General features: G+C 38.8%; 1 protein-coding gene and 2 long non-coding RNA genes across 4 annotated transcripts; 2 read left to right on the forward strand and 1 right to left on the reverse strand.

Moving 5' to 3' along the window:
• Window positions 1–8,515: 8,515 nt before the first annotated feature.
• On the reverse strand, window positions 8,516–9,552 carry LOC147615072 (uncharacterized). Its single transcript, XR_015262703.1, has 3 exons — window positions 9,220–9,552; window positions 8,806–8,890; window positions 8,516–8,655 (listed from the first exon to the last, which is right to left on the reverse strand). It is a non-coding gene; the product is annotated as an uncharacterized LOC147615072 (long non-coding RNA).
• Window positions 9,553–9,938: 386 nt separating this feature from the next.
• Window positions 9,939–18,181, forward strand: LOC147615073 (metal tolerance protein 11-like). 2 transcript variants are annotated; one of them, XM_086779029.1, is made up of 6 exons: window positions 9,948–10,533; window positions 10,621–10,730; window positions 10,905–11,159; window positions 11,244–11,324; window positions 13,692–13,925; window positions 15,776–18,181. In XM_086779029.1, exons 1-6 carry the CDS (start codon window positions 10,116–10,118, stop codon window positions 16,118–16,120), a joined length of 1,443 nt encoding a protein of 480 aa, XP_086635155.1. In that variant the 5' UTR covers window positions 9,948–10,115; the 3' UTR covers window positions 16,121–18,181. The 2 variants fall into 2 exon arrangements, with proteins under 2 accessions (XP_086635156.1, XP_086635155.1); XM_086779030.1 differs by lacking the exon at window positions 13,692–13,925 and having other exon boundaries at window positions 9,939–10,533.
• Window positions 18,182–18,607: 426 nt separating this feature from the next.
• LOC147615074 (uncharacterized) lies at window positions 18,608–19,514 on the forward strand. The gene is made up of 2 exons (XR_015262742.1): window positions 18,608–18,738; window positions 18,849–19,514. It is a non-coding gene; the product is annotated as an uncharacterized LOC147615074 (long non-coding RNA).
• Window positions 19,515–27,003: the final 7,489 nt, after the last annotated feature.

A 27,003-nucleotide genomic window follows, 5' to 3' on the forward strand; every position in this document is an offset into this window, starting at 1 on the left:
TCCTCCATTTTGCACATACAATGAAAAGGAGAAGGTGTCTCTCTGATTGCTACGTTTGGGAGTTCCTAAATCCGTGATAATCTACACTGGCAAGAAGTTGATAGGCTGCGCTTCTCTACACACAGCAACGAGCTTACATGCCGCCATGTGCAGCAGCGTCTTCGACTGGTTGCCTGTGCAAACCTCGTCCTTCTTCAACAGGAACGTCAGCATCTACAAACAACAACACTATCGACATCTACAATTACAGCAGTCCCTGTTAACCAGCACCCCTAGCTCATCGTAAGCATTGGCAACCCCGATAAAAAGTTCGAAAAGTCTCGCCACGATGTGAGTGCACTTGCAGCGTGCCTTGAATCTTATAAATGCCCCATATATTTAGATAATTCTGAGTTTTTCCATCAAATTATTCTGTATACGTAAATTATTCTGTATACGTACGTGTGTATAGCCGAATGTGTACGCGTGCGCGAGTTTTCCAAAAGGTTTTCTGACCTTCGTTTATTCAGATTATTCTGTATACATACGTGTATAGCCGAATGTGTGCGCGTGCGCATAGGTGAATGTGTGTGTACGTCAGAGAGACTCTTCGAGTTTTATGTTTCTAGTCCTTGTTGCCAATGAGTTTTTTTTTTTTTGGGTTGCGAGAATAGTTACTTGAAACTAATGTAGTTGGGTAGGTTCAAACCCATTGAGAAGCTTGGGCAGCTAGCCTCAGCACTATCTACCATGGGGTTTTAAAGACCCTTGTCAGGTGAGATCAATGGACGGCATTGATCAAAATTGCAACGCTTTTTTTGGGTCGTCGGAGTGGATGAAATAAATTACGTTTTTTTTTTGGGCTCTCAAACAAGTAAACTATGTCGAGTAATCTACAAAGTAAAGTGAAAAAATCTATCTTAGTTTACTTTGTATTTTACTAAACGATCATAGTTTACTTTGTAGTTTACTAAACGAGCGTAGTTTTCTTTATAGTTCACTCAGCAAATCATAGTGTACTTCGTAGTTTACATCATGAGGGAGAATTTGGGTTTGGAACTTAGAAAAATTTGGAGCAAGATGTTATATGCAAAAGAGGATTTGAACTCAAGACATTTGGTCACCATTGAAAACATCTTACCACTGTCTTACCAATGTTGAACCAAGGGTTGAGGAGGAAGTTGATATGGTCCTAGAAACTGCATTGTCATGAATAAACTATCTGAGTATGCACGTGGAATGTAAAAGGGAGAAAAGATAAAAAAAGAATTGCTCTTTTTGGGGTTAGTTAAGCTATGGGATTATTCAGTTATGGCCATACAAGAGTATAATCCTTTTGGAAAGATTTAAAGGAAGGATAGATTAAGAGATTGGACAATTTTGTATGGAGGTGTAAATATGGGTTATAGCGGGGTGATGACAATAGTCAGAAATGATCTTAGACCTAGCATAATAGCTAATCATTCTAAAGGTAGGATTCTTGTGGTAGATTTTTTGGTGAAGGGAGAAAGAATATGGCTTATTAATGTGTATGGGGATCATAATCATAAAATCAGATATGAGATGTGGCATTGGATAGCTAGTTTAAATATTCAGGTCCCTTGTATTCTCTTGGGAGACTTCAATATGGTTGAAAAGGTAGTGGAAAAATGTGGTGGAAGCACTGTTCTTGTAGGCAAAGAGAAAGACAAGTGGGTGGAATTAAGAAGTGATCTGGGCTAGATAGATAGCTGGCATCTTAGGGACTGGAGAGATAACCCGGGTCATACGTATTTTAGCATCCAATATCTTTCCTCCTCCTCCAAAATTGACAGGGTTTTTTCTAGCCAACAAGCCTCATGGATTCCCCACACTCTGAGAGTCTCTATTGATTACAGCTTTGCTCTTTCTAATCATATGCCCTTGAAATGGTGTTCGTCTGTTAATGATGAGGATAATATTGATTTCTCCCAGTACCCCTCAAGGAAGCCGAGGGTCAACAACCTTCTACCCGAGGATGCTCTATTTGTGGAATACACTGAGGATGCTATTAGAAAACTAAAAACGAGAGGTGCATCGGTCAGAGGGCGCATGGAGGCATTTTGCCAATGAAATGCAAGGGATTAATTTATTAGAGCTGTAGGGAAACTGAGAGCTAAGGAAAGAAGGAATGAAAGAAGGAAATGGGCTGCACAGGCGGAGAGATTACATATTAAAAGACAAACTGGTGGTCTTAGTGCTGATGAAACCAACTTGTACTTTAAATTCAATCTGGCTTAAAGGAAGAGGAAGATAGATGTGCTAGAGAGGAGGAGAAACGAGCTAAATGGAAATTTTTTAATAATAAGAGGAAACCAAAAAGTAGTCTTTTTTTCAAAAGGGGGGAATAGTAGAGAGGTGGTGGGGAATATCTTGGATGAGGATGGGCAGCCTCTGAATGACATGAATGTTATGGTTAGAAAGTGGGTAGAATTATGGGATCTACCCTGAGCTTGAAGGAGGACTACTCCTCCCTAAGGAGATTTCAAGCTAAAGATAGGCTGTTGGGGCTAATCAATCAAAGTGTGGATCCAGATAAGGCTAGATGGTTAGAAAGAGATGCGGAGGTGGAGGAGTTTTGGGTTGCACTCTTGAAACTGGGAAAAGACAAATCCCCTGGCTGGGATGGTCTTTCTATAGAGTTCATCTCCTTATGGCCCTCTTTGAAGGATAGAGTGGGTGATATATACAGGAAATCTTTTAATACTGGCAGCATGGATAAGGACTTTAAAGAAGGTCTTGTTAAGCTAATTCCGAAACAAGCTGCTTGTAGTAGATTTGGACATTGGAGACCCATTACTCTGTTGAATGTGATTTATAATATTTTGGCCGAGGTGATTGCCCTCAGAATCACTCCAGTTCTCCAAGAGGTTGTGTCTAAGAGGCAACATGGTTTTGTCAAGGGTAGGTCAATCTATGACAATATCTTTACTGCTATGCTAGGAAGAGATGTGGCCCTTAAAACTCAACAAAAATGTATTATGTTACAACTTGACCTAGAAAAGGCCTATGATAGAATTCATTGGTCTTTTGTAGCAAGAATCATGGAGAGGCTTGGATTTGGGATTAAAATGGCAGCTTGTATTTATACTCTATCTTGTGGAGGGTACTCCAATGTGTTAATGAATGGGAGAGTGGTGGGAGGGTTTGAGATCAATAGTTCTGTTAGACAAGGTTGCCCTTTGGCTCCCCTGTTGTTTGCTATTGCTTCTCATCCTTTGGTGGTGCCCCTGGAAAATGCTGATAGAGATGGAAGCATCACACGGCCAAAGCTAAGACATAGTGAACAATTGATTATACAGTGCTTTGCTGATGACTCTTTGCTATTCCTAAAAAGAACAACAATGTTAGACTGACTCTAGACATTGTACAGGAATTTGCAGTTGCTTCAGGATCCAGATGTAATAGGGTGGTTTTGCAAGATGAGGTTTTCTAGTTTCACTTAGTGGGCGCCCTTGGCTTTAGCCTGAAAACAAGCATTTTTTCAAGAAGAATAGCCAATCTCTCCTAGTTAGCCAAGGAGTTTCACTTCAAGGTCTTCTAATGAAACATCATATGCAAAGTTGGGCACCTAAAACTATAGTCTGATCGAATATCCAATAATTGCAAATCCCCTTTTCTTTGGGAATCAAAATTGTATACATGCCCTATTGGAGGTTTAGACAGGTACACTCAATGTGAGTAAATTGCCTATAACTTTTATATTATTACTCATATGATGTTCCCACTTTGCATATCACAAATTCAAATAACATAGAGCTTAACTTGATTTATCATTGAGTAATTTTTTATGTGTTCTACTCTTTTCTATATTATTTAAAAGGCATTAAAATTGTTAAAAAAACATACTATTTTGTCCTCGCACCATATCTACCATTTAAAATGCTCAATGTGTATGGATCTAGTGATGATTAGATTGGGGAAGATTAGTAAAATGTGGGTATAAGGTAAAATTACAAATCTAACGATTGGATTTTTGTAGATTTACTTTGGAAAATTTGTTATGACTGTTAGAGGCCCACTAAATCAACTGTAATTTAATTCTAGAAAATCAAATATTGAATCTTTCAATCTAAAAACTCTAGGGATCAATATACTTGTTGCCGTGAATTTATAAAAAAAAATGGCTTAATTTGAGTATGGGAAGGTCCATTTTCAATCCTCCCAAGTGAAAATTTCCATATTGTGTCCACTCTCCCCTTTTCAAGTCTAAAACCAATCCTAGTTAGGTTTGGAAATCTAGGCTTGGTAAACTTCAAAGCCTAGATATCATTCCATGTGTGAGGCTTGGGTAGGCACAAATCTTATATATGCATGCCACTTTATGTCCACATTAGCTTCGAGAGGATCCACATAAGCAGCTTGCCACCTCACCTTGCCACCTCCACCCTCCATGTCAACATGGTCAACCTAGTTGACTCCCCACCTCATCATCCTAGTCATCATTAATGCCACATCTTCTTGCCGCCTCTCTCACTTGGTGACATGCCAAGCCACATCATGGAATTGCCAAATCAGCCATAATAGTGCCACAGGTCAAGAAAATGCTACGTGTCATGCACGCATGTGACACGTGGCACCTCCTTCCAACCTCCCTATTTTTTTTCAAAAATATATTTTTGAAAAAGTTAATTTAGTAATTTAGAGAAAAAAAATATAAAATTTTAAATAATAAAATATATATAACTTATTAATATAAAAGAATTTAAAATCACTAATTTTAAAGGATTATATTTTAGAATTAGATAAATAATATTATTTTTAAATTTCATGTTATTTAATTTAAAAATAATAATTTTTTAAATTTCATATTTCTTAAAAATATTTATGTGTAGGATAAACCTTTGAAAAAAATACATTATAAAAGAAAATGCAGTTATATAATTATAAAACAAAAGATAATTTAAAGATATATTTATATATTTAGTAATGATAAATATTTAGACTTGTTAATAAATATTAGTAATAATATTAATTTTTAAGTGGATAATAGTTTATCTTTAATTATCCAATCAATCTTAGATAGGAATCCAATGAGATTTGAAGTGGATAACCTATTTCTCCTATATAATCACACATCTCTAGTATTATCCCACACTTATCTCTAGTACTATCTCACACTTATCTCTAGTACTATCCCATCATTGAGCCTTCATAATTTTTACTCTCTTAGATTCCTTCAGAATGGGTTCTCAAAGTCGTAAGAGTCAAAAATGTGATAGGACTAGACTCCCCCCCGTCCACCGAGTTTAAGAGGATGAGAGGAAAAGGGTAGCTCGTGAGAGAAAGAGAGAGTGAAGAGCACGTCAACGAGCAACACTTTCCATTGCGCTGATCCAAGCCTTGCTCCTCCTCTTCCACTTCCTCTCCCTACGCCCTCTTCCCCCCCACTACCCCTTAGTTTAGATAATCCACATGAACCCACCCTTCCTGATCCCCCTTCTCTTCCACAAGAACCCACCTCCCCTCCTTTAGGCGCCCATAGTGGATAGGAAAGAACTATCAAAGTCAGGGATGCATCATCGTGCCCATGTAATCTTCCATTCCTATTTCAAAGACCTCACGCCTTCATCACAGGCATGCGTGCTCGATGCTTTGATCGATCTGCCCAACATGGCCAACTGCAGGGCGCTTTCTGGAGAGTGACAAGAGGAGTGTTCATTGAGCACGGTGCTTGCTTTCTTGAAATGACCCAAACAGAGTTGTATTCTCAGTTTGTGGCATCGTATCCAGAGCTTAAAATTGGGCAAAGGTCATTTTAGGGGTGTAAACCTTGGTTTGTGAGGTACTCACGTCAGCGTGACACATGTTGTCGCTACCATGTTGAGTTCAAACTTTTTTATGATGTGTTCCGTTCTCTTAGTGGGCATAGAGAGTTGCCTCGTAGTCCTCGTGATTTCATTCACTCTCTTTTGTGTGCACGCACAGAGGATGACGAGTTCCATAGGATGCCTTGTGTGGAGAGCAATTGCACATCATGTGGTTCACTTGCACATCTACAGATGGTAGATCTTGATGCAAGTTACCAAGAGATAGTGCCATGGCAACATTATGAGTATGTGACACACCAGCTCTAGAGTGGTGGGCAGTCCAGAAAGTTGTAGCTCGTGGACAAACATACACCATGTTGTCACATCACAACCACATTTAGGGAGCAGATCTACCCCTATATACAGCATAGTCACTATGCCAAGTGGCAGGATCGTCAGTTCCGAGCATGCCTCGCAGAGTTTCCTATTGGTGTCGTCATCTCTCTAATTGATTTTGCAGAGAACTACACCTTCACGCCTTTTCAGGAGATACAATCTGAGTATTACTTCTCGGAGCAAGTAATGGTTATATTTTATAATATTTGTTTCGTGTTTGAGCTATATTACTTATTTGATTTTTTGTGTCCTAATCATTTCTCTTGCTTACCTCACCAGGTTGCTATTATGGTTTACATTAGCTAACGATTGCACCCAATCTTGTCTTGATGGTGATGTTATTCCATTGCCTTTTCCTTATGTTATGCTATGTTATTTGATTTCAATTTATTTAAGTCTTTGTTTCAAATTTTTATGTATTCTGTGAGTTTTAAATTATTTCTATAAGAAGTACAAAAAGGGTCCTGTGACATGGCATCCAATGATCAACGGCTTCAAGCGATTCAACAAATAATTGCTGAGGGCTATGAGAAACATGTGAGTGATTTTCTGGCCATTTATGTTTATACCATTAACATAAATTAATATGTTTTCCCATAATTTAGAAACAAAAAACTAGGCCAACGAAAGATGATGATTCACTTCAGAATAATGATCATGTGTGCGAAGATCTTCAGCACCAAGATCTACACATTGTGAATGAGTCCCTTACACCGGTATGTAGATTGCCATGAGTCTTTGTCCGCTTATCAGACTTCAGTGTGTTACATAATGACATTTAAGAAGCTTATTTTGTAGAAAAATCTTGAGTCTAGATATCCTTGGTCCCCTCGTACCCTCAAAACCAAACTTGAGACGAAGACAGATCAAGGAGAATTGTGTAGATGATAAGAAGTGCATGGACATCTCTGTGGAGACTCCATCATCTCCCATACACAGACCTTAAACTGTTAGCATGAATCTCTAGAAAACCTCCCAAGTCTCATGTTATTTATTTCTTTTACAGATGGTAAATTTGTATGCTTCTTGGTTGGAACAAGGCCATGTGAATTTTAAGTGACTCACCTTGTTCTACTTTACACAGAGCGCTCATTCCCAGGTTTTTTCTACTTTACTGGCCGGCCTAGTTTACTTCCTAGTTTACTTTATATAGAGCACTCATTCCCAAGTTTTTTTCCTAGTTTACTACGTTCATTACTACCTAGTTTATCACGAGCTGCCCTAGTTTACCTTGACTTGTAGCGTTCACGTTGGATACCTAGTTTACTTTGGGACACCAACCTCAAGACTTCAAAGAAGGGCCTCTCCCTAAAAATCTCTTCTTATTCCAAAATTCTCCAAGTTTCAAATTTTGATTATTCCTTCTATATCCACCTAAAAGTTTGTGCATGTCACTTTATTCTTTCTATAATCACCAACTGAGAATTATTTCTTCAGCACATTTTCCAACGCTATTCCCGACGATACTCAGTTCACCGGTCTTCGTTTATTGTCCCTAGTTTACTTTTGCATCAACGGTCACGATTTGCGTGCCAACTTCTCTATCGCTCCACACCCGCCGATTTCATCTAACCGTAACTGCCGATTTCATCTGACGGGTCTACCCCGTGACACTAATTAGTCCCTAGTTTACTTTTGTATCGATGGCCACGATTTGCGTGCCAACTTCTCCATCGCTCCACGGCCGCCAATTTCATCTAATCGGAGCTGCCGATTTCATCTGACGGGGTCTACCCCGTGGCACTTAGTCCTGAGGCTCAAAGAGGCCAGAAGCCGTCAGCTTTCAATAACAAAGGAATTTCCACACGTTACACCCCTCACACATTTGATGAAGATGGCGGCCATCGTATTCGGTGCTGGGCCTCCACACGCCGGCAAATGTTCTCTGATAGAAGCAGTTCCGGCATTATTAATGAAGCGCGCGTTTTGCGCATATTAGGTGCATCCAGGAGGACCACTGTGTGAAATAATGTATATGATCATATTTGCATCGTAGCAGAATCGCTTAAAGTACACCCGCCAAAATCAATAGTGCAAATATGAAGGCAAAGAAAAGCACCCATTCTTGCAGGCAATTGGAGGTCTGTATCAGAACTCACCAAAGAGGTAAGGTGCGATAATTTGTGTGGCCAAACTCAGCTTACAGTAACAGAACCAAGAGATCGGGTATTTCAAACTCAAGGAGAACTTATTAATGCCTTGCATGCACATCAAATTCAATTTGGAGAAGGTGATAAAGTATCTATGAAAGCATCTGTCCAAGAACGAGCAGCAGGCATGCAAGCGACTGTTCCAGCTTTCAAAGAGGAAGCTCAAATTATTGTAAGTAGTCAAATTGAAGAAGATGCGCCCTCTATTCATGACAACAAGGCCTGGCATGCTTGAATCTGTGCAGATGATGCACTATTGAAGATCCTGAATTTGAACTAGATTCTGCTGCCGCAACCCTTTTGTGAGTGCTTCATTATCTACGCTCAAGCAGGATTAATGCATTCTCCTAGTACGTTACATCCTGCAATGTCACCCAAGCACATTAATGTGATCAATTTGTCTAGAATCCTGTACCGTGGTTCACAAATATCCCAACGCAAATGGACCGTGGACAGCTTTAAGAGACGAAAGAGACTGGCAAGGTAACAAAAAGAGTAGAGAGCTCTCTTACCGTCCGTCCGTCATGGGCGTCGGACGACTTTGACAGTCGCGCCGGAATCTTATAATTCTTACGCTGCTGACGTGTCGCGCCAGGGCTGCATCCGATTTTTAATTATTAAATTAAATGGATTATGTCTATACCAAGCATATATATTTATTGGATTCACGTGTCAATTTATAATTCGAAGCCTAATGATATTCCACTTGTCATATCCCTTTTGTCACTCAGTCTCTAAAGCAAAACAAGTGAAAAAAGCCTACCTTGATTGACAGATAACAAAATAGGGAATCCGGAAAGCCAAAAATAATGTTTAAAAAAGCGACTTCGACAACATTTGAAGGGCAAGGTGAGAGAGGGGAAGAGGCCATGCCAAAAATGTCATAGAGAATTGTACGTTGCAAACAATATAAAAAAAGGTCAAACCTTTATTAAGCCATATCATTTTGTATTCCAAAGGTGGCTTCACAAAAGGCAGACGCTCATTTACAAGATTTGCACCACTAAGGCGGGAAGAAGATCACATGGTGGGATGCCCTTTTGTGAAGGATACCAAACGTTTGGGTTGCAAATTATCTTCATGTCCATGTCCATATAGCCACTATGACATGGGCTACAGAATGTATATATACATCAATCAATGTATAGTTTAAGAAAGTGGGTAGTGATTCTTTGTGAGTGGGCATTCCATTATCGTGCTAAAAAAAGCAAATTGCTTATGTAACATTCTTGTGGACAACAATAAGAAGACAAGGCTAGATTCCCAATAATAGCCATGATGAAGGTATTGCCAAGGGTTGGGGTGATGGGTTTTCCTTGATTCTTGAATAGAGCGGGATTGTTCATGCACGTAACATTTAAAAAATCAAAAATTTTATAAGGTTGCAACATTCACATCGTGGAGATCAATAACTTGATACAAAATATATAAGTGTATGTGTGACTGTTAAAAGTGTGCAGATGCCACCAATGAATAGTTTATAGAAGTGGGGCAATGATTCTTTGTGAGTGGGTTTTCCGTGACATGTGTGATAAAGCAAAGTGAGGATAAGGTTTTTTATGAGACATTCTCATGGACAAACATTTCGTGACGCAAAAAATGACAAAGACAAGGTTCAATTACCTATGATAGGTGGTTATATTTTTTAACAAAAGTAATGTGAACATTGAGGTGATGGATTCCTCTCAATCCTTAGGAAAAAAAAGTGCATTCATAAATATATATGTGAAAGGATATATTGTTGTAGAATGAGGAAATCCCTATAATGGATGGATTGTCTTCCTGCTTCTCCTCTTAATTTTCATCTCCTTGTGGAGGCGACATGTCTAGTGTACCAACTAATACCAATGTGCATCAGTCTTCCTATTCCTCCCCTTCTTTTTCATCTCCTTATGGGGGTGACATATCTAGTGTAGTGACTAATGCAAATGTGCATGGACAATCTTCCTACTCCTCCCCTTGTTTTTCTTCTCCTTGTGGGGGTGACATATCTAGTGTAGCAACTAATGCCATACCAACAGAGAGCTTCAGTAAAAGTGGACATAGTGGCACAATAATCAACATGGACATTGGTGAGGCGGGGGGAGGTGAAGGTGGTGGTGGAGAGGAGAGCAAGGATTGGCGGATTAGAGCAAGAGACTTCGTTCTCAGTAATGAAACTCGAGTGACACCTCTTAATGCACCAAATCCAATTGACATGATCCTTGGCTCCTCTTATTGTCTCAAACCGGTTTGTCAAGGTACCTTATCTTATATGCATAAGAATGCATATGTCTGGTAAAATCTAAAATACTATATCTAGTAACACGCGTATGCTAATGTGATAGGTAAAAAAGCAAGTGTGGATAACTATTATAGTAGACAAAATGAGATCCTTAAAGAAATGAGTGGCTTAGATGGATTGTTCGAAATAGACCCTGGTACTTTATTTGCACAAGTAAGTAGCCTCTTCTGTCTTCTCTAAGCTTTATGGTAGTAGTTTAAAAAACAAATGATGAGTTTTAGATCCTGTGAAGATTAATGGTGGTACCTTAATTCTAATTGAGCACTTTATTCTAAGTAATCTAATGGATTATCCTTCATTTATGACATGCTTTTTTTAATTGCATAGCCAAATCATTTGGACAAAGTTGCCACAACCAACAGGGAGTTACTTGCAATACGTATTTCCAATTATGCAAACATGGTTCTTTTTGCGGCCAAGGTGTTCATTTCTATAAAAAGTGTTTCTTTGGCGATAATTGCATCAACATTAGACTCGTTATTGGACTTGCTTTCTGGGTTCATCTTATGGTACACATCTTATAGCATGAGGAGGCCAAACCCTTATCTCTATCCCATTGGCAAGAATCGGATGCAACCAGTGGTAAGTTTTTGAGTCACAATAAAGTACTAAATGGTTTATCACTTGCAAATTATATGTGATAGAGCTTTTGTTTTTCTAATGTAGGGCATATTAGTGTTCGCATCTGTAATGGCAACACTAGGAATGCAAATATTAATCGAGTCTACGAGGCAACTTATATCTCAGGTTACATTTGAACTTTCCGTCTTGTTTCAACCCCTTGTACGTTGCACCACTTGTAGAAATAAAAAAAGATATTATATGTAAGCAGCTTAAATATGAAGAATTTGGATTGATAAAATCAAGTAAGTTTTGTTCTTATCTCATTTTCTATTGGTGAGGCTTTTACTTCTTTGGTCATTTGTAGAGATCTCTCTTTAAGAAAAATCATCCATTATTTATTTTATTGTACTTGCTATCAACTTTTATTATTTCTTGTAATTCCCATGCTCCTCATGATTAGATACTCTTTATTGAATAGTATGCTTTTGATAGATGATTCCATGGACTTTTTATTTTAAAATGAACTTTTAAGTCTCTAATCTCAAGCTAAGAATGTTTGTAAATCACATGATATTCTTACAAGTATAAGTTAAAGCATTAAACATTTTCTTTTTCTATGATAGCACTATCAAGGTATGCCTAAATTTTTGTTTTAACTAAAATCTCTCATTCTCTCATCAATTTCATATATAGCTAGTCTGTCATATTTAAGGAACTTGATGTCTAGCTTTAAATGGTTAGTGATTGAAGAGCTAGTGCTAAATATATACTAGATTTTAGCCTCTACTATATGCATCTCTCTCTCTCTCTCTCATAAATTATTGTCATTTGTATTTGTCAAGATCACATATATAGAAACCCTTTTTTGTCTAGCATTTGTTTTCCATATTTCCATATTCTAACTGTTATCCTAATCATGGCACACTAACACACTAGTACTACGGCTTGATCTCATAAACCCTTTGAGTATTTTGTAAAACTTAAAAAAAATGTGTGTGTGTGTGTGTGTGTGTGTGTGTGTGTGTGTTACATATACATATTATCATCAAAGATAGTACTTATGCTTTTAAAAAGCCATGATGTTTATCTTAAGACGACATGGTTTTATACCTAATAGAAAGCACAATTATTTTAGATTTGTGATAATATACTTGTATTAAAAATATGTATACTTTCATATAGGTGAACTAGGATTATGTAGACCACCATTCAAGGACACCACCTCATCTAACCCATCCAAGAGAAAAACATGACCCAAGGGCACCACCTCATCTAACTCATCCAAGAAAAACATGGTAGATAATCACCCAAGGGCACCATCTCACCACCTTGTCTAAAACCATCCAACAAAAAACATTCTTAGAACTAAGATAAGTTGATTCATATTATAGGCTTATCAATGTAAGCAAAATTTGTATTGTTAACTCATTTTGGATAAACAATTACCTAAACAAGGAGAAACTACGTATAATGGTCTATTCATAAATGGACTAGATCAGGTATAAACAAGAAGTAGAAGAAATAGACTGTAGCTATAAACAAGAAGTAGAAGAAATAGAATTTCTTGCAAAAACACCATATAAGATGAATGCCCAATTAGAGGTACCATGTGGGGGGGGGTGCGCAGGTGTGTGTGTTGTGTGTATGTGTGTATGCACACACATGTGTGTGTGCATGTACATGTGCACGTGCATGTGCATGCATGAGAGAGAGAGAGAGAGAGTCTGCATGTACATGTGCACATGCATGTGCATGCATGCATGAGAGAGAGAGAGAGAGAGAGAGAGAGAGAGAGAGAGCATGTGTGTGTGTGCATGCATGCATGTGCATGTGCATGTGAGACTTGCACAATCATACGCAAGTGCATGTTCATGCAACATGGCACATAGTATGTGATTTCATGTGGATGCATGCATACACGTGAAAGCGTTATATATGTGTGTTGTCATGCTTAATTCGTGAAGTTATGATGTTTTTGCCACATGCAAAATTGTATATAAGTTTCCAAGAATCTTTATCTAACAATTGCAACACATTTTGCAATAACGTAAATGTTTCATACCCATTTCCCCTAAGACATATTTTTTAGTATAGCATAAACTTTGGAAGTCTACATTTAATTTTAAAAAAAGCATGCATTAGTTCTAGATGATGTTGATACTGTAATTAAAACAATTATTTATGGTTAATTGATTTTTGGATATTTAAAACATCACAAATTGGTGATCTCATGATTTTTGTTATGCAAAAAACTTAGTCTCATAAACTTTTTTCATTTCACCCATATGCTTATGAGCATGCTATTAAAAGTTGACTACTTGTGTGGGTGAGCCATGATTACATATTTTCTTGCAAATTTTAGATGTAAAGTTAAAGCTTGTGGAAAACACTTTCTTTACCTAACAATACATGTTTGAATATAAGTGTGATTTTTCGATGAGAAAGTTTATGATGTTTAATTTTATTTTTAAATATATCTACTATATTTAAAAAATAGAGAATTCTCACGCTCTGTACTCACCTCTTTATATGGCATCGTTTTTTTAACAGAGTAGTCAATTGGCATTACAAGGCACAAACAAATTTTGGGTAATTGGAGTGATGCTTTTTGTTACTTTTGTAAAGTTCAACCTTATGCTACTATGTAAAACCTTGAAGAATGACATTGTGCAAGCTTATGCAAAAGATCATTTATTTGACGTAATCACAAATTCGATTGGACTATTAGCTGCAATATTGGCAGCAAAATTTTACTGGTGGATAGATCCTGTTGGTGCCATAGTGGTATGTTACTACATACTCAAAATCACATTAAACCAAAAACAAATCTTAGAAGTTCAAGTTTAGTTTAGGCTTATAACTTAAAGCTACCATTACTAGTAGTTATACATATGTGATTATTCTTATAAGTGGTACTTATAGCAACCACTAATATTTTTGACACTGCTAAGGCTATTATAAGTATTGCTAATACAGTTGATGTTGTCATAATAAATAAGACTAATTCTTTTGTTATACCATACATGATTATCAACAATAACAAAAATATAGACACAGCAAGAATTTGTAACATTACTCAAGTACAACTACCCATTTTAAGAATATGATTTTTTTTTTGGGGGGGGGAATATTTAATATATATTAGGTGTTGCCACTAATTACATCCAGCTTCTTACTTACAATATTAGGCAGCCCACCTGGGCTTACTCCTTATTCCCAAAATGTCTAGCCTTTTATCACTTTCCTAAGGCCCCTATCTGCTCCAATTCCCTCTTATTAGAATTCAGTAGTTTGCAAAGGAGGTTCCATCTTTCATCTTCCCAAACAAAGGAAGATTGGCTCCAAGAAACATAATAACCAAGTTGCATACAAGCTACCATCATAGATTCAGTATAGTAAAGCCTTTAGGTGGAAGCTTTTCCAAGACACTTTTACCAGCTCACACCTTCACCATAGGTCTAGTGTCCACTGGATTTTCTATGAATGCCACAAACGTATATATAGGGTGCTTCACCTTTAGGTACCACCTCTTGGTCTTGGGTCCAAATTTCGGCAGCCTGGTATTTACCTCCTTGATAATGAATTCATGCATACAAACTTTTGGTTAGGGCTTCCTAGTATGTACCAAGTTTTGCTATAGAGAAAATCATCTGATTCCATTGCATAGAGAATGAATTGCCTGAAGTGTGCTAGCATCATTCAATTGGTTAGCATAATATATAGATTTACAGAGATAAACACAATTATACATCACTTCAATGCTATTCAACCTAGTTTCCCTACCCCTATAAAATATTAAGTTATTTCTAGAAATCTAGATCTCCTAAAGGGAGGCAACCATATCTAATAATATTAAATAAGTAGTTAGTAATCTCATTAGGTTCTATCCCCTTTCCCAAAACCCAATCCCCCCACAATCCCTAAACCCCCAAAGATCTAGCCACCCATTTCTCTATCTTCACCCAAAATCCCCTGATGGTGGCTGGGCACCCCCAGAAGAGATGTCTCCCATCTTCCAAGGTTGTCCTACACCTTGGATAGCAACGTGAAGTAAAATTCCTTTGTATAAGCTTGGAACCAACTGGTAAAGCCACTAGACATACTTTTCACAAAAAGGCCTAAAACTTCAAGGGCAAATTGGACTCCCATATGAGCTTTCATCTCTTTCTCCAGGTTCCAGCTTTCCATTTTACCTTCCAAGTTTAGTCAAAGCCTTATACTCAGAGTTGAGGAAATTGGATTGGAATGTGGAAAAAGAATATGATTATATTATATCATAGGTGTAGGCAAAATCACCAAACCACATCACTATCCTAGGTACCACACTTACTCTCGCCATCGTTGCATCATGATTAATAATGCTCTTCTATCAAGCATCATTTCATAGTACTATTATTCTCACAGTTTTATCATGTCATTTCTTCTATTATCACCACCATTATTGCAAACATCAACTTATTAGAACGATAATCATTATGGAAATAAAATGATAAAGTTATTTCTTATACATTAGAAATGTCATATTATCCTTTTTAGTAAAAGGATCACTTTTCATGTGAAAATAGATTAATCATTGATTATGCTTATGCATAATTATCCATTTATAATAACAATCATTATTTGTGCTTGAGCAGTTGGCAATATACACAATATGGAACTGGAGTCATACTGTGCTCGAAAATGTATCTTCTCTAGTAGGAGAGACAGCACCACCTCATTTTTTACAAAAAATAACATACTTGTGTTGGAATCATCACAAAGCTATCAAACATATTGATACAATAAAAGCTTACAAGTTCGGAGGATATTACTTTGCGGAGGTGGACATTGTTTTGCCAGGTGAGATGCCATTAAATGATGCACATGATATTGGTGAGAGCTTACAAAATAAGCTTGAATGTTTACCAGAGATTGAAAGAGCATTTGTTCACCTTGATTATGAGTTTTTACATCGACCAGAACATGCCCAAAGGGGTTAGTGCTAGGGAGACACTTAATACATATGATAGCATGTCAATTGGATTGGCTACATTAAATATTCATGGGATCTCTAGTTTATAATTGTAATCCTTTTTTTAGTCTTAAGAAAGCAGCTTCACATGCCAAATTCTATGTAATCATGAATATTGTTTGCTATAACTCTTTTAAAATCAATGATAGAGTTCAAGTTACGACGATGAGCATAAGATATGTCTCTTTTGTGATTGTTTCATTTATCAAATTAATGTATATAGTTATGTCTTCATAGAATCTTTTAAAATAATAAAGATTCATGTTTTATATCAAAGACAAAGGAAATTTTTACTTATATTTTTTGAAAAGGATTTAGCAAAAGTAAATGTCTTTGACTAGGATGATCAAATTAAAATAACAAGGTTTGTGATCATTGATTGATTTTCTATGATCTTTACGAAACTTTAAAATGACAAGGTTTGTGATGATTGGTTTGTTATGCTGATTATGAAACTTTAAGGAACCAAAATTGAGAAAGACATTTAGCAAAAAAAAAAAAACTTGTGGGCATTAGGTGTTTGCATGGAGAGCCGCAACAATAATTGCAACAAGGGGTCTACCTTCCCTACTCCCTTCCTTGGCTTGAGGGAGAAAAGTGAATGTGCAAAAGCAGGTGCGAGCAAAAGATGCTTTTTGCATATATCTAGAATGGTAGAAAGTGGACATATTCACCAAACAACCCAAGAAGGAATGGAGACAATTATTAGGGCACAAATAAGATAATGATGTGGATTTCATAGAGGAACATATACTTGAATATGCCAAATAAGATAATGATGTGGATTATTTCATAAAGGAATATGCCAAACATCTCTGCATGCATACTGATGCTCTACTTATGACAATAGAGGGTTGCCATATGCATGCACATGATGCAATCATGCCTGGTTATGTGACACAGTGTCAGACTAAGTCTGGGCCAATGAGAGATTTCTTTAGATTGATTAAGTGGACAAGAATTCATGCATGGGAATGGATATGCCTACACATGATAAATAAGCAATATTAGTACTCGACCCCGCGCGGGACAGCCAGAACTTGTGGGCTTGCCCACGGCTATCAAGGTTGGGAGGTGGGTCAGGCATGTACCCCCTTAATGTTTGTTTGGTTTGTTTGCAGTTTCGAGCCTTGTACCAGGAGCGTTCTACGAGGTGATCCGGCGGGGTTTGACAGTGGTATCATGCTTCGTAGGAAATTCAAAAAAAAAAACTCACGCTTCTTCGACGTCACCATGTGAGTCAAGGTTGAAGAGTCCACCATGTGACAAGAGGCGTGCATGAACAAGTAGTATGGATAGGATGGGTTGCCTTCAGACTGTTAAGAAACTTGGATCAAGCCTAATCTTAGAGGTGAATGTAACTAGCTGGTCACCAATTACCACGTCATAATGGTTAGTTCTATGATGGCTAAGCTATATAGCACCATCATTAAGGTAAGCCGAGTGAGTGAATTATAAAAATGAGGGAAAAAAGGCAAAGTACCGTCGGTTCTCATGGGTCGAAGAGTTGTATTCTTAATGGCAAGCAGCAAAGAGGCGGGAAAAAAAAACTTGAAAAACGGAGCTGTGCAGGTGGCGAGAATTGGAGAGGTCCATGTGTCATGGAAAAAAGTTGAGCAAATAGAATCTCTCTCTCTCTCTCCTCCTCCATTTGGCACATACAATGAAAAGGAGAAGGTGTCTCTCTGATTGCTACGTTTGGGAGTTCCTAAATCCGCGATAATCTGCACTGGCAAGAAGTTGATAGGCGAGTTCAGCCGTGGCAGTAGATCTCCATCAAAATGCTCCATCCAGGGAGTGTGAAGGAGCTGCCGGAACTGCATGATCAGCATGCGCAGAATTCTCTACACACAGCAACCAGCTTACATGCCGCCATGTGCAGCAGCGTCTTCGACTGGTTGCCTGTGCAAACCTCGTCCTTCTTCAACAGGAACGGCAACTAGAATTATGGTGATATCCCAAGGATACATCAAATTTTTTCATTTTGAACTTCCATATTTAATAATCTTTACCATCCTGCTTACCATTATCAAGGTGACACTAATACATCCAATCTTTCAATAATCTATGCAAGTTTCTTTACTAGAGCAAAGGCGTAAACAAAATGATCTTACTAGTAATATATTTGAGAATAACCATAATATCTTCCCAAACTTGGCAACAATATGGTGATGCAATTTTTTTGGAAACCCTTTTTTCTCTTTTAGATAGTGTCTAGGGGGTAGCACAAACGTGTAGCTTTACACCTTTGAGTCAACCGGGGAAGTGAGAATAGATAAACAAAGAAGGAGCACAATAAGGTGAAAAGTGTGATTGCCTCTTTTCGTAAACCAATGGGAGTAATGCATTCATTGAAGGGTGCCTTCATCACAAAGACAAAAAAGAAAACAAGACACATGATTGGTACAAGAAATTACAGGTATATAAATATTTGCTTATTCATTTTCTCTTTATGGTACATAATTTGTAGGCTCATATACTAACTTCCATTTTTTTCTATACATATTTTATCCTTTCAATTTCTATAGTTAGTTGTGGAGACAAGAAGATGAGAGAGACTATTTACAAAATGGGAGACTTAGTGAGGTATGAATCTTCTCTTCAATTCACTAGCTAAGTTATATTTAATATTTGGTATTCTCATACAATCACAAGTTATGTATAATAAATAGTACACATGATTGCTATGTATGTAGGTACATATCCTAAGATGGCTCGTCTCAATGCTATTGGGGCAGTGTGTATGATCAAGGAAAACTTTCCTAGAACAATGCTATTGGGGCAGTGTGTATGATCAAGGAAAACTTTCCTAGAACAATTCTCACTAGCCAATTGCATCTTATGGTACATTTGGTTAATGAAGTGGTGCTTTGTGATGTTGTTCATGTTCGATGGATGTTTTTCTTTGAAAGGTTCATGAAAACCTAGATGACTTTGTGAGACAAAGAGTAAGGCCAGAAGCAAGCATGGTAGAGAGATGGTTGATGCAAGAGTCTCTTGTGTATATCTCAAAACATCTCTCGCATAGATTCTTCCATGCCACAATGGTGGAGCAATGAGGAGGATGACAGACTAATCACTAATGTGTCACAAGGAAAAGGAAGGAAACAAAGACTGGATGAAGCATTATGCCAAAAGGTGAATACATTCTGAATAGTCCCATCATGGAGAAGTGGATTGGGACATACAAGGATGCAATCAATAGATGAAAGGATAAGAGAAGAGCTTTCAGAAGAGCAAATTGACATTTGACATTCTTGCCTAGCTTAGAACCTCTACCAAATATAGAATGGCTTTGTATGGCAATATTGATGGCATCGAAAAATGGAGAGATAATCACAAGAGAAGAGAATGAGTATGCACGAGGATGTGACCCTCAAGAAAGTATATTCTTCATCTCTCTCTCATGCTTCGATTATTATATAGCTTGTTTAATGCACTATACTAAATGTCATGCTTTTGTTTAATGTTAGTACAAACTATATAATGCCATATAGTCAGAGGAAGGCACTTTCGCACGGAGTGTGTGGATTCTAAAAGAAACACATTTAATTGTGGTATGATGGTAACTTTTTGAGCAAGAAATGCAATCTAGTAGACATGATACCAATGTTATAGAGGACAATCTTGAGTATTGTGGAACTATTCAAGATATCTTGAAGTTGAAGGTGATATATAGAGGTGCTCAAGCAACCGTAAAGAAACATCCAAATGGGATTCTTTCGAATTGATTCCACCAAGTTTTGGAATGATGAGAAAGATACTTTCGTACTATCTCAACACTGTCAAAACATGTTAGTAACCCAACCAATCACCGATAAATCTTGATGTAGTATAATAAAAGTGTAACTCCTTTGCTTTGTAATTTTAGGTTGTATTTCACGTCGATGAAATTGATCCAAAGTGGTGGTATGCTATACAAGTTTCCCCTAGTTCAAAACATATCTTTCAAGATCAAGATGTTGAGGCTGAATCTCTAGATGAGGTGCAGGTACTACGTCAAATCGACTCATTGGAAGAAGAAGATGAAGAAAACAATTTAGAGGAGGCCATTGAAGAGCTTGAGGAACATCAATCCGAAGAAGATGATGAGTATCGATCATGACAATGCTTCATTGGATAACGATAGTGATATTGATATAGAACCCTATATTTTCATTAAGCTTCCATTAGATATAGACATTCATGAAGCAACACATATGGATCTATTACAAGATGGGATAGATTCATAATCTTGATATTTTTTCCCTTTAAAAGTTTTCAACTATCTTTATTTTTTTTGCTCGAAACATGGTTCTAAGGGTTCTGATGGATGTTTTTTTAAAACTATAATCATTCTCTATATGTATCTAGCATATAACTTAAATTGAGGACTCAACTCTAGAATTTTATGCAACGAGAATAGCAACAAAATCTCGCTGCTGTGCTGCTACTCTTGCTGGCACCGAATAGCAAAATTATAGTATAGCAGTAAAATTTCACTCTACTAGGTAGCAAAATAGCAGTGAAATTTCGCTACTATGGTTTGCTGAGAAATATCACTACTGAGCAGAGACATAATTTTCCGATTTCCTGAAAGCCTAAACATTGGTAGAAGAACGTTGTTCTGCCCCCAAACCTATTGTAGTGCAAGTTTAGTTCTTTTACCTCTTCCAAAGAATGAAATATTTCCTTGAGAAGTGAATACAAGCTCGAAGACCTATGAATACAAATCTTAACCACAATGGTTAGCATTATTTTAAAGCGTGGTTACGCTTCATGTAACTCATTATTATGTAAACTATGCTAATCACTTCATGTAAAAGATATATGGGATGACCGAGCTTACGACATGTGTAATGCCCGGCTGTGAGCATAAGCCTAGGTGTACATAGAGCTAGAAAAACCAATTTTGGGCCCCTAATTATTAAATAGGCGATCGGCCATTGTAAAAAAAGAGCTCATATATATAAGTGACTTATGAAATATGAAAAAGCATACAATTCCATTATCACAATTAAGTTTCCCTCTCTCTCTCTCTCTCTCTCTCTTGTGGCTATGGTGGTGAGCTTGTGTGTATGCATGCTTGCTTTGCTAGGCTATATGCCTGTGCATGTAGGTGATGCTCCCCTTACTTGCCTCTCCTTCTCCTTCTTGCTCTCTCACTCTCTACCACCCTTGCACAAACAAAGATGTTGAGTAGGAGTGGAGCTCTCCATAGCTTTTTCCCTCATTTCTCCCCACCTAGCTTGAAGAAAGCTCCACTTGGGTGACACAAGTGGTGGTGGAGTGAGCCCCTAGCAACTTCACATCGAGGAGTTAACCCTCATTAGGGTTGGCTAAGTGAATGTTCCTGAACCGATGCTTACATTGTCTCTTCTCTCTTCTCTCTTCTTTTCTTCTTCTCTCATGCAAGGAAGTATGCTCATTTAGGTGAACAACTTTGGCACCACTGCTGAGGATAGTACTTAGCTTAGGGTCCTCCACATTCTATTCCTTAGCTAGAGTCTTGATTTGCCTCGATGGAATACAAATCCATCGGTAGAAGTAGGCCATGAGATACATGTTTGATTTTGTTTTTCTTCATACAATGGAGCAATTGGGGCATGAGGAGCTTGAGAGGCTTGTTGAGAATCCTGGGCATCATGTGCATGAGCAAGGTGATTAATGCTAATCCTACACTAATCTAGTGTGATTAGAGTGAATTGATCTAACTTAAGGTGGATATAATCTAAGTTTACTCATGTTGAATGAGTGCAATAGACTCAAGTACAATTAGGTTACAAGATTAAGACTTGCACTCATAAAGAGGCTTGAGATGTGTGCAAGTGATATACTTTCATTGCTTGAAATGGCCCCCCTTTATATGAGGAGGTACACTCCTAGGCTTGTACATCAATGTGGGATATATCCCTTTGCTCATGTGGCTTCATTCTATGCTTTGCACTTTCTTGGCTACTCAACTCACTCCCTACCTCTTCCTTGTGCTTGTGCTCTTTGGCACCACATTTCTCAACACCCCCCCTTGGTGCCAAATATTTGGGCTGCTCAAGGTGGTCGGATGTGAGGTTTTACAACATATTTTCACCCAGTGACTTAACCTATCTTTGATGCCTAGAGGTCAACTCTAAGAGTGAGGTCCCCCCCTTGATAGAGACGACCTATCTTTGAGGTTTAGAGGTCTCTTCTAAGAGTAGGGTTACAACAATCATTACCCCCCTAGGTGCTCAACTGGCTACTCTCAAGTGGTCGGGTAAATACACATAACAAATGATTTTTGGCCTAATCATTTGGTGGCCTTTACAAAATGAGACTTAGGTTAGGGTAGTGGTTTGGTGACTTGATGTTGCTTAGTGCTTCTGCTGGCTTTCTTCACTTTGTTGACTACTTATTGGCTCTTGGTCTTTGCTCTTTGGCTTGACTCTTGGCTCTTTCTAATAGCTCCTTTGATTTAGACGTTGTTCTTCTTATTTCCACATGCTTGGTGTTTTGATGCTTCCTTTGATGCATTTAGTGTGGATGCCATGCTGTAAGCTATGGTCATCTCATGCTCTTGTGCTTTAGACATGCTCATGATAGCTTTTAATGCACCTTTTCTTTGCTTTTGATGCTTATGCACATGTGTTTTTCCATGGTGAGTTTTCCAAGGATTCAATCCTTCCCCAAATGATGCCTTGAACCAGAGCACCTAGCCTCTATCTCCTGGTCCTTAGTTCCCCCAAATGGGTACTTCAACAAGTTGAAGGGTGTCTTAAAAGCCCTCCTTAGTGGTGGGGGCATCAAAACAATGATGGCTTCAGGAAACGCTACCTCTATAGCTTCATCTGAAGCACACACCATGAGAGGAGTCTATCACAAGCACCCAACCCCAGCAAAACCAACACCAGCAGGCGCACCACAGCACCCAACCTCTATCTCTTGGTCCTTAGCTACCCAAATGGGTACTTCAGCACTCTCACAGCCTCCCTAATCAAATTTAGAATGTCCTCTAGGGTCAGCATTGACCTCCAAAGTCTTTGATCTAACCTCTAACAACCTCTCATGTGACTCCTGCTGACTAAACTCATCTCTAGCTAACGCAGAAGTGATTCTCTTTGTTTCCTCAGAATTCCAAAGTGTCCTCCCCCGTCCAATAGCCTCACAAACAGATCTTAAAGCCTTTCAAATGTAGGCAATTGCCCTCAGCTGACCTCTGTCTGATAATATACTCTCTTGGCTATCCCAAACAAGTCTGAACACTTACTCTCACCTATCTCCAAACTCGGATGGCTCTCCTAGTCGAGATTTAATTCTCCAATGTACTATATGACTCTCCGATCTCCGGGGACTTAATATCCACACTCCCAAAAGGCCTTCCTGATGGTCCTGCTGACCCTCTTCTGATCGTCCCCCCTTGACCTTTCTCCTACAGAGTTATGCCTCCGAATTTTACTACAAAGTTGTTCTGTGCCTCCGAAGTCAATAGCAATTCTAACACTTCCCAAAGTGTCCTCTGACAGGCTATAACCCCTTACAGACTTCTCAACTAGGCAAGGTATCACCTCCCAAGTTCTTTGCTGACTGCTAGCAGCTCACAACTGCCTCCGAATGGGCAAAATCTACCCAACTAACCAAGCTGGCCCAGATGACATGGATTCTAAGGCCTTTGAGTCAACTGACCCCACAGGGACCTCAAAGCACTTAAACAACACTAGCTCCAAGCCTCAGAAGCAATCAACTTACCTGCTAGGTCAGATTGCTGCCTCCCAGAAAGAACCTTGTACCTATTCCACAGTTTTTGAGACTGACTCAGAATCAACATCCACACATCAACCCAATTACCCCAGAGATTCATTCCCTTCAACTCACTCAAAACAACATCATATCACAATATTACATCAAAATAGAAGTCTCAGTATCCACTCACAACAGACACAAACCAACCTCTGAGATTTCATCAGATAGACAAAGAAACATCAAGATCTCACCATCCCTGAGACATAGGAATATCAATAGTAAGAGAAGCAACAAGAGCAAGGGGGGATCCATAACAAGATTGTCTCATCTCTTCAATCTTACAGAAACAAACACAAGAAGGCTTGGCACTACCACACCTGCAAGCCATGACCAAACCAATAGAGAAGGAATTGAGAAATCTTTGGATAGGTTCAAGTTCCAACAAAGCTGCATCAAGGAATCCTAGGGCACCAATCCTCCTAGAAGATCCTCTGTCACATCTATGCACTCTCTGCTTTAATCCAACCCAAATCTCCTCAAATCAATCCCGCGTCGATCCACACAAACCAGAAAGAAACAACAATTTCTATCCCAAACAACACCTTGGGTCTCCTCCCCTTCTCAATGTTCTCCCTTCTTCACCAGAGATGGGCAATAGGAGATTGCAAAGTATGATACAGTGGGGAGACTGGGGCAAATTGGAGAATCGAGAAACATTCATCCTTATTTTTCTCATCCTAAAATTGTACCCACTCTGTATATATCAACAAGCCCCACAGCTATCACTTGTCTTTGTCAACTACCACACCGCCATATGCACATGCAGAAGTTCTAGCTTCACTTCACTGCAACTCGCAACAGCTGTACACCTGAGGTTGGTAGCCATGCAACATCGCTTCTCCCTAAGGTTTTCATACGTACTCTAGTTGCCTTATTATTTTCGTGGCATTTGAACAGGCACCTCCATTGCACATATTCTTTGGTCCTCCCTAAAAAATCCTATCAAACAGCTAGTACCTATATGGATGTACACTACGTTGCAGAGCAAACTTCAATCGCTCTTCATCATCGCCGCCCTCCCTCCAAACTATGTTACAGAGGCCGCGTCTCCTCCTCGATTCAAATCTCCTTCACCGCGTCTCCTCCTGGATTCAAATCTCCTTCACCGCGTCTCCTCCTGGATTCAAATCTCCTTCACCGCGTCTCCTCCTGGATTCAAATCCATTCACGTTTCTCCTCGCTGTCATTGTGGTTGTGCATGTTGCTATTGTTGTGGTGGGTGAGCTCTCTCTCTCTCTCTCTCTCTCTCTCTCTCTCTCTCTCTCTCTCTCTCTCTCTCTCTCTCTCTCGTGTTATTGTGCAGGTCGGTTGTGAGGCAGTGCTGTCTGCACATTTGCAAGCGGATTCCCCACTTCCTCAAGTAAGCCGCACTGCGCTCTGTTCTCGGTTTCTTTTTTTTCTTTGAAAATCCCTTGCAAATGCAATGGTTGTGAAGCTTTTAGCGCGCGCGTGGTTGTGAAGCTTTTAGCGCCCGCGCGCGCACGTGTGTGTGTGTGTGTGTGTGACAATGTTCGAAAGAGAATGTCTTTTGGGTATTCCATCTGTCTTGTTGCTACTCTAAGTTGTATGAATGTCTACTTTTGGTGTTAACAACTATCAGGAGGCATGAATGAATGGAAATATAACCGACCTGATCTTAGTTCCCTTGTGTATGGAAAGACCGGAGCTCAACGCTCTACATTGGCTTACCGCATTGGGCACAATAAAGATAGTCGTTGCTCTTCAAGAGCCGACTAAGTGGTCCAAAACTACTGAAGTGTCGGCACTTGTCACCAAGAAGTTGTTACACTACCTTGGAAGGACACACCTCTCTCACTCTCAACACCAAGTTAATCCTCTCAACTCTCTCTCTCTTTCTCTCGCACACACACAAGAGGAAAGAGAAAGGAGTACACAAGAGGAAGGAGTACACAAGAGCTCAATTAGCACAAGGGGGACTTTGTGCCTTTTCATTATGAGAAAAGTGACATATACAACTAGTCCTAGTTCACGTTTGGCAAAAAGATGAAAAAGGAAACATAATGCATAATGTCAAAAATATCAAACAAACACTTAAGTGTTAAGGCCTAAAAATCACTCCTTAAAGCACAACCTAGATGGCATAGAAATGAAATAGTAGCAAACCCAAGCGGCTACTATAGACCTCTCACCCGAGACATGATCTATCAAATCCATAAAAAACAAGAGGAGAAAAAAGGGTAGAAAATAAAAGCTTGCCTTTGAGGCAATCCATAAAAAAAGAACCAAAGAGAAAATCGCCCCACAAAAAGGGAACCAAAGAGTCAATTGCCCCACAAAAAAGGAACCAGAGAGACCATAGAGTACAAAAATTCATTGTACACAAAGCCAACCTTTAAGGTGCATCCAAAACTAAAACCACCATGAAAACTGCTTGCCTTGAGTTATAATTTTCCTAGGAAAACCATGTAGCTATGTGGCCAACCTTGCTTGACACCGTGTCTAATGACAACCTAATGTCTTCGACCTTAACTAGGCCACCCACTCCTAACACCATCACCACCGTCAATCAAATACAAACCCTAAATGTTGGTTGCCATGTGAAACTGAATATTACATCAAGCATCAAGCAAGCCTATTTCTTACAAGATTTATGTGACCCCTACATGCATAATGAATGAAAGTCTCCTCCTTGGAGGCGGATGGATCATTGCCACTAAAATCGGTAAAAGATAACCATAAGGCTTGAGCTCCCTACTACTAGAGGTGTTATCGTGCATTATTTGATGCATTTGATGGTGCATTTATTGATGGCTGAGGATACCCCAAATCCTTCAATATCTGAAGCCCCATCTTTAGAGCAAGTCACCTCATTTGTTGAACTCAGCAAACTTCCTACTTCATCAAGAAAACTACCTCTTTAAACTCTCAAGCTTTTCAAAAATCTTAGCATCCCTTACCCAAATACCAACCCCAATAACTCCTAGGTGATCTCCCATTCAACACTTGATGCAAAAAGCATCTTGGCTAGACGATGAATTTATGATGCCAAAACCAAAGTATGGCAGCCACAACCCTCCAAGGATCCCCAATCCATGTGATGAAAGCAAAGGCCTATGCAAGAACAACCAACCCCAC

The sequence above is a fragment of the Cibotium barometz genome, chromosome 40, assembly GCF_041138505.1.
Source record: "Cibotium barometz isolate CiBa-2024 chromosome 40, ASM4113850v1, whole genome shotgun sequence".
NCBI classification, from domain to species: domain Eukaryota; kingdom Viridiplantae; phylum Streptophyta; class Polypodiopsida; order Cyatheales; family Cibotiaceae; genus Cibotium; species Cibotium barometz.

What these genes read in the sequence shown, in the direction of transcription:
- LOC147615073 (XM_086779029.1), top strand. Translation starts at nt 10,116, where the DNA reads ATGTCTAGTGTACCAACTAATACCAATGTGCATCAGTCTTCCTATTCC. An exon ending in CTGGTACTTTATTTGCACAA is followed by an intron (nt 10,731 to 10,904) that starts GTAAGTAGCCTC and finishes TTAATTGCATAG; the next exon opens with CCAAATCATTTGGACAAAGT. An exon ending in CGAGGCAACTTATATCTCAG is followed by an intron (nt 11,325 to 13,691) that starts GTTACATTTGAA and finishes TTTTTTTAACAG; the next exon opens with AGTAGTCAATTGGCATTACA.